The 14,099-nt window shown below is 39.0% G+C and overlaps 1 protein-coding gene across 8 annotated transcripts in view; it reads right to left on the bottom strand.

The window, feature by feature from the left end:
- Positions 1 to 10,772: 10,772 nt before the first annotated feature.
- The window catches only part of ATF2 (activating transcription factor 2), a 56,105-nt gene continuing 52,778 nt past the window's right edge, over positions 10,773 to 14,099 (bottom strand). For all 8 annotated transcript variants that reach the window (XM_082762911.1, XM_082762909.1, XM_082762915.1 and 5 more), the window contains one exon: positions 10,773 to 13,970. In XM_082762911.1, the coding sequence (XP_082619037.1) occupies positions 13,744 to 13,970 (227 nt within the window). In that variant the 3' untranslated portion in view covers positions 10,773 to 13,743. The remainder of the gene's footprint in view (positions 13,971 to 14,099) is intronic.

The raw sequence follows: 14,099 nt of genomic DNA, 5'->3' as shown, positions 1-14,099 counted from the left end.
GGTGATGTACATCAGGGAAGTGAAAAATGAGCTTAACAGGACTGCTTTTGGCTCTCTGGGTCATGAGAAATGTTTAACAGACAAAGTGACACCAGCAACCTTTAGAACGAGTTTTTTTTTCTGGTTACCCTAGAAGTGAATGTCCCAAGATCTAAGGGGAAGCAGCACAGGAACATGATCCTAATTTCAAGACTCAACGAAAGCTGTTTGCTTAACATCAAAACTATTTGCTGTGTTTAGATTGCTGCTATGAGACATCATGCCGTTTTTGACTGACTTTGACAGCATCAAAAGAAAAAAGCTCACTCTTCTCTATGCTGCTGGAGCAAAACCCTTTTCAAAATAATTCTTAAAGACTTTCACATTACGGCTCCCACTAAATGGGATTTCCAAGGCATCTACACAAATGTGATGAGAAATACAACATGAACAGATAATACTGATAGTAGATATGATCTATGGATCTTGAGAAAATCCTATGATCTTAATCTTTGATGTAATTTCCTTTAAAAAGAAAAGCTGCACCCAAATTACTCTTCATAGCCAGCTTTTCCCATGCAACACCTTACAAGAATAACCACCTTTGCCCCCTCTTTGCTCTAACACCGCTGACACTGGAGCACTGAAGATGCTGGGCTGGCTACATCCGAAGTATTCCTTTTTTTTTGCTCTGAATTATGTGGCTACCTGAAGCTTCTCAGATAGGTAATTCTTCCCTGTTGTCCAGTTCAAAGGTCGTTTTCATATCAAGAACAGCCTCATTCCCATTTTTTCCCCAAGATTTCACACCTTTAGTCCATTTGATTTTAAGAGTGCTGTAGGGGTGAAATTAAAGGTGATTGTCATGCAAATGAATTAATGAGGCAGAATCCTAAAATGGTCTAAGCGTTTTTGGTCTCTTTATTCAATAAACCTCACCCAAACTCCTCAAATACTTTCAAACGTGAATGTAAAAGTACTTCCAATACTACAGCCCTGCAAAGGAAAGATGGCTCTTTCTAAGAGCAGGAGCTGGAAAAGCATTGGAAAACAAAGTGTGCTATATGAGCTACCCCGAGCTACCCAAATTTCTTTTATAGTTGCTATTGCATAGAGTGCTAGATGTGACCAAAACTAAGTGAGACTTACCTCCCATTAGGGTGTGATGTTCCTGCGGGTGTGAGCACACAAACGAGGTGCCAGATCTCCCACTGGGGATTACGGTCACGCAGCGTGTTGGTCCTTGGAGCCCTGAAGGACCGACGGTGGCACTCGGAGCTTCCCTCCCACACCAGTTTCCAGGTGACACTGAGAGCAAGCGGTATGTGAACAGGCAAGTGACCAAACCACTTAGAACTGCTAAATAGTATTTTTATTTGTGGTCTAAATGTTCTTTAATGCTAGACTTGCAGCAAGCTTTCTTATTGCTTGTGTGTACTCTTACTAGCATGTTCTATCATCAGCTACCTCTAATGCATGATCAATTATTCATGAAGTTAATAAAATATTAGGAAATTTCAAAATTGCTTGCACTTTTGCTCAGTTGTATGTACACTGGCATGCACTCCAAGTTACGTTTTTAAGAGTTCTGCATACAAAACCCACAATATGTTTTTGATTGCTTGTTTTATTAAGTGAAATGAACAGGGTAATTAAAGAAATTCCAGGAAGTTTCTGCTTTCTGTCTCCTAGGGACAAGCCTCAAGTGTCAAAGGAGATAATACTGTTGGCTGTAAAACACCCAAGTGTGTTTATATTGCCTCTAAAATGCAGCTTGTAGCTTCTATTTAACTTTCATAATATTTCCTTTTTACACCATGTTTAAAAATACATATTAAGGCATTAGTTGAAACAGAGCTTGTATGTATTTGAAAAAATCTGGTAATTACAATTGAAAAAGCATAAGGCAAGCCATTTGCCAAACAGTCTTGGGAATAAACTGTTATGAATATAATTTTATCCATAAACACTGGAAACCAAGAACAAGCAAGCCATCAAAAAATCTTCGAGATATTTCTAGTCTTGATTTTCAGAACATCTTTAACCCCAAGCAGATGAGCTCCTACTTGACGCCATAAACTATGCCACAGAATCAGCGGTGGTCTCAGTGCAGTAAATCAAGGCTTCTAGATCCACTGCATGGCTTTGAAGAATTGCTAAAGATATTAAACTTTCTCATAAGCAACCCAGACCTGCAGTTCTAAAGAGCTGCTGCGTAGAACATCCACAAGTGAGAATTATTATGTACCAGATCTTCAACTTGCAGCTTTTATTCCCAATAAATAATGAAAAATTCTGTTTACTCTTTAACTACTTTAAGACCACATTCTTTAAAATACTTCTCTCTTAGTGCAATTATTTGATTTTCTAATACCAGAGCCCTCTAAATTATTTCTACATTCTTAGATAATCCAATATTACCGAAGCCATTCAAAAATAAAAACAGAATGTTTTTAATCAGGGAGTTAGTTATCTGGCAGTTCTCACGCATCTTGCTTCTCAGAGCTGCATCGTCTAGGCTACTTAGGGTTCTTTGAAAAATGTTCAAGCTTAAAAGCACATGAAATTTGTAAGGGTATTTTAAAGCTCAGTAACTTGCTTTGTATGAATAAGGGTGGATAGGCACCGGTAAGGCAAAATTCAGCTCCTGATCTAATGCAGTTTTTGCAAAAATTTAGGAAGTAGGCTATATGAGTAAGAATTGAACTTTAGTAATGTTCTGAGAATTTCCTACTCTATTGACATATGCAACCTAGTTGTCAAGTGGAAACGTGCAACTGCCCTTGTAGAATGAACTTTGATGGGCTGAAGATGCTCCCAAGTTCAAATCTCAGAGTGTTTAGATAACAAAAGCCTTAGGTAACTGCTTTGCAGCTCAGCCATGTTTCCCATGCCTTCTGCCAGGAAGACTTCCGAAGGAGAACATAAAACCTTTCAAACTGAGCGAGCAAACATACGCACTGCTGGTACCATTCAGCTTTACTGCACTTATCACAGCCAGCTCTGCAAGCACTCAGGTAACAGCAGCAGAGCACAAAGAGAAGCACGGAGTAACACTGGAAATAGCTTTCAAGACCAGCATTAGCTCTTCAGGATCACAGGGAGATGACATTAACCAAAGCAACTTCAAAGAGCTGAAATAGATTAAAGTTTTTCTCTTAATGATTTTAAAGTGTTATTGAAGGGATCAATAGCTTTTCCTGTTAAACAAACAAGCTGTTTAAATCAAGTATTCCTGGAGAGGAGACAAACCACCCTTGGAAGTAATAGTGGGATTTAATTAGGATTTGAGATTTTCACTATTCATTAATTGATCTGCCAGTCTCAAAATAGTTCTAGTGAAGGTGAGTTTACAGCAATGATTCCTTATGAAAGGACAGAATTACCTGATCCCTTCTAAGCCCTTTTATCTGTGCCAAAAGGCATGACTTATTATGTGCTTTCCATAGAGAGAAATTTTGCTGTAACTGATGCCACCATTTTGCTGGGGAGAGGAGGGCAGAGAAAGGGGAGAAAAGAGTGTTATTTCCCCTTCCTTTAACAATAAAACACTTGCATCCCTTGACTGTGAATGTTTTGCTTATTGTCAACTAAGACATGTGAAAAGCTCCTCGCAAAGCAGAACTAAATTAACAGATATCCAGGTCCTAAATTGGCAGTGCCAGAGACAATTACTAAGACTTGGTGTGTTATTGATTCTCTTTATAGGACTATAAAATGTATCAGTTACTTGGACAGCTCTATACACAGTGAGGAAAGCAAGCTTGTTGTAAGGTGCAAGAACAGCTGGCTATTGCTGTGACGGTCTGTGAGTCACCAGAATTGCTAAAGAACCTGTGGGTTTCTGTTCCAAGGTGTCAAAGCAATGTGCTATGCTACAAGCAAGCCTTGTAACTAGCATCCGTCCCTATAAACTGATCAACCTTGCTCTTTCAAAAGAGGTGGAGTTGTGCTAGAAGCCTGGTCCTTTTATCCAAGGTACGACACGTGGGGACCCATGCAACCAAGTAATGCCCACCCCAGCACTGCAGGTGGCAGCTGAATCAAGTTCAGCTCTGCAGCTGAAGCTCACTGGACCTTTGCACTGTGATTACAAAGCTCGTGTGGGTGGAAGAGAAGGTGTGGTATGGGGCTGGGACAGACCCCTTAGAGCTGAGTACTTTGACTCTCATCAGCCATTACTGCCAGGAGCCAAGAAAATGCCATGTGCCTGCTTTTTCTAACACAGCTTGCTTTCTACCTGAAAAATCACCAGAGAAGGAGGAAACAGAGGTGAGAAATGAGTCCATACAAGCAGAAAATAGGGAGGGAAAGGTAGAATTCCCTCCACCCCTTAAGCTGAAATCCTGGTTGCCTGAAACCCCGTTGCCTATAAATGACCTTCCATCTCCCACACAGAGATCCTGAGCCCTCAGCTCTCTCCAGCTCTGTCATCACCAGGCACTGCTCCTCTGACCTGAACTCCCCTCTGGCATGCCAGGAAATTGGACCCCATACCTGGGTGATGGTCGTGTTGATTGGCAGGGAGAACTAAAACACAGAGCAGGCACTAGCTCTTCTGGTGGCAGGCCTAAAGAAGCTCATCTCCCACCTTACTCTGTGCCTTCAGCACTGTTGGGGCTGTTTTTTGTTCTGAACCCACTTTGCCGTTCACGTGGCTCATGAGGTGAAGTCTGAGGTTTTCCCTGAATTTGGCAGCCGTTTGGCATACTGCTGGGCTGGGATGCTGACAGCAAGAGGTCACCGTGTGTCTGCAGGCTCCTTGCAAAGGCAGCCCTGCCACCAAAGTCACCAAGTTTTGCTCCTTTGTCAGGGAATTCCTAAAGTGCAGCTGAGTTAACTCCATGCAGGACAGAGCTCCTCACACTGCGGGTGGACAGGATGAGATGCAGCTGGATCCTCTTTACAGCTGTGCATGTGGCAGTTTTAATTGAAGCCAAGTCAGCGATCAGCTTGCACAGCTGGTCTTGCGATCTGCAAATCGCTGCACCAACCTCAGGCCTGTGGCTACATCCAGGACGCACCGCTAACAGAAAGTTTGGGCAAAGTACGGTTGGTGAGGCAGATGCTGTGATCATCTTGTGTTGAGACAGGGTAGCATGAAGCAGTAGATAGAGCTATTCAAACTGTGGAAAAAAGCAGATGCATCAACAAAAGCAGAACTTGCCCCAATCACAATGAAGCACAAAACCACAGGCAGATGAGAGTGCAGCTCTGCCTTCAGTCAGCTCTGCTTCTAACAGAAGCAGAGCCCACCAGGGGGCTCAAATCACAAGCAGGGTGTGACTGCTGGGCCCAACCCCCAGCTCACATTCACATTTAAATATAATTTCAGGGGAATTTTTTTTTTTTTTTTTTTTTTTTTTTTTTTTTTGTGCTGTGGAAGCAAAGCACAGCAGCTAGTTCATGGCAGCAACTTCTTCCAGGAGTGTATTTGAGAGGCCAAATTCAATTTTGATGTGTTTTAAAGCTTACATGTATATTCTCTAAGGAGAATATAAACAAATTGTGCTATGAAGGGGCTTGTGCAACTAAGAGGGAACAGTTTCCCCTTACCTCCTTTGGGAATGAAGAACCAGAGGGAAAAGCCCCCTACCAGGAGAGGGACAGGTGAGCATGGAGTCGGCGAAGGCAGCTTTCAGCTTCCCTTCATACAACATCAGCCAAATTAATGTTTTTGTCTGCTACTACTAGCTAACGGCGAGACGCAGCCGCCTGCCAGCTCGTCTGAAAGTTTGTCCAGCCCCTAGCAGGGGAAAGCCCGGCTGCCTGCACCAGGAGCAGAGGAAAGAAGGGAGTTTTCAGCAGCGCTGCACAACGGGGGATGGAGGAGCAGACTCATGGGAGCTGCGCCTTTCCCCAGCCTCTCCATCTTCCTCTCTCAAGCGCTTTTACAGCTCAATGTGCTGTAAAATGCAGGATATCAGCACAAATACCTACACGTTTTATGATAATGTAAAGAATGTACTTGCTCAAAACATTTAGCAGTTACCACTAGATGGCATTTCGTTCCTGAGAAACTGGAAACCCCCAGATTTTGAATTATTCGTTACAGACAGCAGGAAATAGCATAAAATGGAATTACCTCACTCCGTTAATAATTTATTATCCATTGTCTTGTATAAGCAAGACATCACTAACACAGGATAATTTTACTTGCCAATTTATAAATCCTCCTTGTTTAACTATAGATTGCAACTCCTCTCTCCAGCCCCCTGCTTGGTAGGCAGGGAGCTGAGCTGCAGTCAGCACTTACCAAAGTCGTCTTCACATTTTTAAATGAAAGACAAATGTGAGGCAGTTCACAGACTTGGAGCGTGCCATGGACAACTGCCACAAATGCTTTGCTCCAGTAACTGTGCACTGTATTTCCTGTGCTATTTTTGGATAAATCCTCAATACAGGCTGCAGTAGAAAAAAATAATGCCCAATCAGGACTAGCTGTTAGAAGCCCCAGTTATGGATATTATACTTTGTGCTGGGACATTTTAATTTCAACATGTACAGGCAAGCCGTGATGTACACGATGACATTTCCATTCTTTGTCACACCATACTCCAAGGTGCAATCGAGTTCTACTGTGCACACCCTGGAGTTGTACAGAGGTGTCTTGTTTAGCATCCGCAAGCTGCTTGGTGCTGGATGAGAACAAAACAAGCAGGAGGATTTCCCTTACTGTGCAGCAAAACGGAAGGCTGAGAGGTGAACCATTAACTTCTAAGGAGTAAGAGACTAGAGCACAGTTAATTTTTACTCATGGAGTCAAAACAGCTCCAATAAACATACTTACTTAATTTTGCATTTATACAAATCTATATATGTGGATGTTTTTTTTCTCATTAGATGATCTTAAGTACCACTGCTCTGAGTACATAGGAACCTGTTCAACAGTTCATCAGAGCAAAATTCACAATCTGAATAGCAACGTAACACCCAGCACTTCTATGAGAAAATGTGTGAAAACCATCCATGTAAGAACAATAAAAAACATCATTATTTCAATTTTCTAAGGAGTACTGCAGGGTCAAAAATGGGATTGCACACTGACAGGGTGATCTGCATTAGCATGTTTGCATACAAGAGGCACAGCCTGTGCAACTTGCAGCTAAATGCTGAAGAGACTGGAGACTTGCATGTCTAGAGAAGCTGTTTTGAAATGTGCTCTTGCACAATTACAGAGATGACAAGACTAGAAAATGTATTTGCATCCTATTTAAGCTTCTTTGTTTATGGTTTACTGCCATGTGCCAGCTTTTTACACTTCCGTGAAATACTTGTGCAGTGATCAGTGCACAGTACTTAGATTGAACTACAAGATTTTTCTTGATACATGTTGTGAGATGGACAACTGAAATTGTAGGTATTTTTTTTGTTTGTTTGTTTGTTTATTTTTTAAGAAGTTATTTTCAAGCTAGTGTTTTCCCAAGCACCTGGATTCTGATCGTTGTGAAACCAAACAAGAGGATTCAGTATGAAGGCCAGCACACTGACAGAGCTTTAGGAAGGTCAGAGAAACTTTGGAAAAGATTCTCAGGAAGTCTTTGCCCCTACCTCTGCAGTGTAGCACAAGCACTGCTGGAGGAGAGCCATTTGATGATGCAGAACCCGCAAAGGAAAGAAATGCAGCACAGGACAGGAACAGGAGGGCTGCTGCTGGAAGCCCAGAACTAGCTAGGCTGCAATAAGTTACCAGGCAAAATTAGGAGAAAAAAAAATTAAAAAATCATTTTCTGGATACAAAGCATTTTGAGCATAAAGCAATCCCCAAGCCAAACTATCTACTACATAAGCATGGTGAAGACCAAAGCCCAGGTTCTCCACACCGTAAAGACCTGCCTAGGCACGTTTTACATCCTTCTTATGCCCATTGTCCCTCCCCAAGGCTGTGCATCAGCCCCATAGAATTGCCTCCTGGTCAGCACAGTTCCTAGTCCTATTTCTGTAGTTAATGCCATTTTCCATTGGCATTCTGAAAGAAAAGCCAGCCCCAAAAATCCCCAGACAAAACCCGAAAGATATTCCACACATTGTGTGTGTAAAACAAGTGAGGTTCCTGTGTAATGTAAAATTGCATACCAACATGCTTCAGGAACACTTAAGTCTCAGGTGTTTTTTTGATATATGCTCAATGTATCTCAAGTATACATCTCACACCAAAGTGTCTTGCTGTTAACAGCTATTCAGCTCCACTGGCAACAGCCACGGTAATCGCTGCTTGCCACAGACAAGGAAGGGTCTGAATGGCTGTAGCTAAATTAGGCAAGTTCTCCATACATTTCAGGGCGGAGCCTTATGGCAGCATTCAGAGAACCCACGAACACTAACAGCATAGATTTTTGAGCAGCTGAAGATCTAAATTGAGAAAATATTCAGGAAAAAGCTTCCCTGTTAGTCTAAGCTACTGCAAGGTGCTAGGTTTGACAATGACTTCAGAGGAACAACTTCAGCCTTGGAAAGATGCAATATTGGGTTACAAGAAAAACAAAACAAAACAAAACAAAACAACAAAAAAAAACAACAAAAAAATACATATGATCAGTAGGTCACGATACACAGAAAGTCATTTACACTCACATTTTCTTTGACTAAATTATTGTTTACCAGCAAGACAGAGGCATAGATGGTGATTAGCAGCCAGCTAAAGCAGATTCTGTTCTCTTATTTGGGAAAGCCTGATTACAGAAGGTGCTTTAGTTTAAGTTAAATATTGTAAGATAATGATGTATTTATTTGTTTATTTTTAAATGTAGCTTAATACTGTCATTCTCAGGAAACATGAGCTGGACTGAAATAAACCAGTAGACATCAAAACAAAAGTTTACATTCTCTAAAGCTGTGTGTTTATGCCAGTTTAACCATGTCAAAGTAGTGACGCTTTCTTAGGCAGACAAGATCCTTGGTATCTTGAGCTCTTGGTGCTTGGCATATTTTAACAGCCATTTCTGTTCTGTGGGTGTGTGCACCCTTATCTGATAGGTGCACACATCAGGAAAAAAAAAAAGTAACAAATATACTTCCATAATCACAAGACTTTTATGATTAATTCCTAGATTAAATTCTGCTATATGTAGTTCACTGTAAAACTTAAGAACCTTCCCTCTCCTCTTCCCCAAAAATGAATAGGAAAAAAAAGTGCTTGGAGAAACATGCATCATTATAAAAATGATTAACAGTAGATGGACAGAGACTTTGAGTAAGGTTTAAACTGTATCAAGTTTACCTGTCTTGTTATTCTACTGACAGCCCTGCAATCAGATTGTAACTAACCCCCTGCCTAGGAAATGGGAAGCTCTGAAGGCAGTTGCATTTTGCACAATTATGAAACCATCAGCATACACCCTGTGCTCCCCAGTAGCGCTCCTGACTTCTACAGAGCATCTCTAGTGATGACTTGGGCAACACCAAACATTCCACATTGCTGGAAATTCAGGAAGTCCTTCCAAATCTAAATACGGGTTTTGTAATATACTTAATTCTAGGAAGATGTCAAGATTTCATAATCTTTTTAGCTGAAGATGTGATACACAGCATGCAGAAACTGCTTTCCTGACTACTAACTTCTGGAAATAAAGGTTGCCATAGAAAGCAAACATAACCAGGAAGAAAGCAACATGCAAAACCATGACATTCCACACTAAATATATATTTTATATATATATATATATATATATATATATGTATGTATGTGTGTGTGTATATATATACATATATATACACACACACTTTCCTGAGTTCACCAAACAGAACAATATTTTGGAGAGGAAGCAAACAAAGAACAAGAAAGGTCATGATCTTAAATTTTGGGAGAAAAAAAGTCACATTAAAAGTTGGAGTTGAAAGGACAAGAACCTTTTTTTTTTTTTTTTTTTTTTTTAATTTAATTTAAAAACTAATAAAATCAATGATTAATGTAAATCCAATTTTTTTCATGATGGTATCATCTAGACCTATCCCTACACAGTGTTATATAAGACAGGTTAAATAAATCATACCCGTACCACTGTTGACACAGTGGTTAAAAATAAATGTAAAGAAAATACTACTCCAAGGTATCTTATGCTTACTGCTCTGCAATGTAAATGAGTGCAGTTCAAATTATTTCTCCACTGAGGGAGGCAACAGGCAGCACATAAATGCAAACAACCTTCATTAGACACATTGTCATGAGTATATTAATCATGTCAAGAAGCATTGCTGGAGTTTCCTTCAGCATAATTTAACATACCTTACTTTATTAGGATGCACTTAATTTCACTATGTTTTCCCCTCATTATCATTTATGATGACCAATTAAAATGTTTGTGTCTGTCTCTAAGCAAATTACTTCTGTAATTCCAGTAGCTGAAATCACCACTCATCCAACACTTGTCATCTAGTTCCATCAGTTCCATCTTCATATCTTTATTTGCCCAGCCTATATTAGCATTTTAAAGAGAAAAAGCTTACTTGGATCGGATATTTACATATAAAATGAGTTTGTTGTTGTTGTTGTTGTTTGTTTTGTTTTTTACACAGTGGAGATGGTAGGTTGTTTTCTTCCCCTGCTGCCCTGTTATATAGCCTTCAAGCTTTTTTCCTCAAAATGGAATATAGTTAGGAAAAGAAAATAATGAAGGAAGAGGGGCTTGGACCTTCTTGTATTGGCCTTAAAGTTGTGTGAAGTTTAAATTTAATTTCCTTTGGTCAACACATGCAATAATTTGCAAGTACACAACTTTACCTTTTTTTTTTTTTTTTTTTTTTTTTAACCCCAAATCCTCCACATCAGAGTCCAGTCTAGAGCTTTTCAAATGATAACAGGATGCAGCGCCCCATAGATCATGCTTCCTACATTCACAAATAAGACCAAACTACTTTTTAATATTCTAACAAACACAAGGGCACTATTTCTTCTCAACCTTTCACAACAAAAATACAAGCAGTTCATCTGACTGCATCTGTAATTTCCTAGTTTCATCTACATTCATACGAGGTTAAGATACTTTGAAAGTTAGCTGGAAAAGTTGATTACACACAACACTTTTGCTGTGGCACTCATTGCAATCAGAAATGGCTGAGCAAAGCCTGTGATCACCAAGCTGTTTGTGAACTCCTTCTGTAGATTACCTTAGGCTCCCGGACCTGAAGATACACGGCTAACTCCTCAGAAGCTGCTGGATCTCAACTGCAGAGCAATGGAATTTGGCTCAATTTCTAAAGAATCATACGTGTTTTTACACACATCATGTCATTTTTTACATTATAGTAATGACTTCCAGAAAAATGCTGGTAATTGCAATGATGAACAAAGAAGTCTGAAGACAGTGCTGCCTTTTAGAACAATTATAATTTCATTAAAATAGGAACATAACTTAAAGATAGATTTTATTCTCTTTGATGATTTACTCATGCAAACTGCACATAGAAGAAAACAGTACAGTTTGTGAAACATGTCCAATGTAAAGACCCAAAATGCTAAGTACAGAAGTAGTGTGACATACGTCTCGAAACGGAATCCATGGTAGTACAACTAATAACTTTTCTCTATTTGCTGAACACAGATTTTAATGGTTCTTTTTCCAGCCCCACTGTTAAAGTCATTAACTGTTTACACGTCTCCTATACACTTATGTACTTATTATACAAGCGCGACAGCTTTGTTATAAAAAAAAAATCCACTTATATAAATATGGTTTAAAAAGCCTTTGTGTTTAGGAGAGCAAATTATAGCATAATCAATGAGGCCTTATCTAGTCCACCAGAACTACAATGAAAAGTGACTGTATAGCTTTCTTGCAGAATTCACATTTTGTGCCTTTGCAATTAATTTCCTTCTCACAAGATGTCCATTGTGTTTTACCATCCCCGAAACACTCAAGTGTTATAGTTTTTTTTCTTGAAATTGGGAACATAAGACTTTTAAACACACAAGGTTATCAACTCAACTTTGTTTTAAAATACAAAATATTTAGAATCCTTATTATTTGCATGCTTAAAGCCCTGCAATGATACATATATGACCTAGATATTTCTTTGTCCAGTTTTCGTTATAGTATGGTTGTATATATATTGTAGAAATTATGATTTTTTCCTGTGGATCAATTACACTTTTTTGATTTGAAATTGAATCAAATAGAAATCTGATGGCACTGACACTTAAAAACACATAGTATAGTGTGGAGAAGGAAGAGCAAATGAACTACACAACCCATTATAAATGCATTAAATCTTTGTTATATACATAATGGAATCCTGCTTTACTGCCAGTTGCTACTATGCATCTGTTTTTGCTATTATACAAAGTTTTCCGACCCGAAAGCACACATCTAATTTTTTTAAACAACTTAATCTATTGTAAAATATTGTACTGTATTTTGAACATGAGTACAGAATCAAAATAGATAATGGCACATTTAAAAAACTCAATATCCTACAGATGATTGGATAATGAGAAAAAGTGTACCTACAATCATTTCATCAGAAACAAACTACATCATGGAATGTTAGTTATCCAAGTTCGCACAGTAAATAACATTTTAAAACTGCAATCACCTATCAGCCAGCATCACATTGAAGGCATCTTTAAACATTCAAGCAAAAGACTGCTGGCATTAACTACTGAACCATTCTCACGCACACACCACACACACCACATTATAATTACATTGTTTCCAAGATACGGTAGATACTGATTTTTTTTTCCACAAGAAAGGTATCAAAATTTTTGCTACTAAAAGATGACAGTGCTTACACAAGAATTAAGTACAAGTTAGCTTGCAAATACAAGACAATGACAAAAAAAAGTCTTGAGTTGTCTGAAGAAGGATTTTAGGCTTTTCTGGCATCCAAAACCATGAGTAAACTCAGTCTGCAACTCAAAAATCCACAAAATATCAACCTACCTTGGAATACTAAGTATTCCATATTTGATAACCCTGTATTTTACAATATGCTTGCTTACTGGTTTCAGCCTAGCAACAAAGGGTAGTTACAGATATCTACCTAACTGGAGAAATAAAGCTCTCCTCCTCCCATAATGAAAGTGTTGGAGGAGAAAAAATAACCTGACATCAATTTAAAAAAAAAAAAAAAAAAAAAGAAAAAATCTATTTAGTAATGATCCTCACCTAGGATAGGTATGTGCATAAGAGTACTGTATCTCATATACTGTACTGGCCCTATTAAACAAATTAAAAACCCCAACGGTTAAAAAGTCAACCAAAATGCTATACATAAAACAACCCAAACATTTTTCTCCCAATGTTCTTTCTCTCATAATGTGCAAAACAACAAAAAGGCAAAAAGAATAAAAGCAAATTTACTGTTACTGTCTTTCTCTTGCCTAGTGCTTTATGACCTTGCTAGCATTGCAAAGTCAATAGGGACTATGCAGAACTTTGGTATAAAATGTCACATAATATTATTATCACAGTCTGGGGGATGACCTTTAGTATTTCACCCCAATGTTTGTTGAAATAATACCAAATTAAAAATGAAATAAACCACGTTGTACTGTACACACACTTTACACATTAAGCACAAAAAATAACTAGTAAACCTAATACTTAAAAAAAAAAAAAAAAAAAAAAGTCTTTGCAAAGAGACTAGTAACTGGTGTTCTGTCTCACCTTCACCTGCCAATCGTTAAAGCCAAATTTGGGTTTGATTTTTAAAAATGACTAATTTTAAGCTACAATTTCTCCTAGAAGGAGACTGGTCTTTTGTTGATTTCCCTTTAAAGTCACAAACGTGTATCTAAGAAACTGCTGCAATGCAAGTTTTTAATCAACTTCCTGATGGCTGCGACTGGGAGGGAGGCGCCATGACGATCTGGGAAAGCACTGGCTCTGTGCTCTGGTCCGCCATCTGGGTGAGAACGGAGGTGGCCACCGCTTCAGCCTTGGAAGTGGAGCTTACGCCATTGGAGGTGCTGACAGAACTGTGCTGAATAGCTTCTGTGTGTGGACTGCTTGGCACCGATATGTCTTCTGAACTGTCATCTTTATCTGCAGCTTAAGAAGAAAGAGTTGTTTATTTTTGCCCCCTCACAATGCACACTACTTCCAACATAACAGCAATCACCTCTCAAATAATTCAAATAATTCATACTCACAGTATGATGTAGTGCAGCAAATTGCAAA

Source organism: Aythya marila, assembly GCF_965140915.1.
Source record: "Aythya marila genome assembly, chromosome: 6".
In the NCBI taxonomy this organism is placed as follows: Eukaryota; Metazoa; Chordata; class Aves; order Anseriformes; family Anatidae; genus Aythya; species Aythya marila.
Note: the sequence above shows the minus strand (reverse complement) of the source record. Positions and strands in the feature narration are given on the sequence as shown.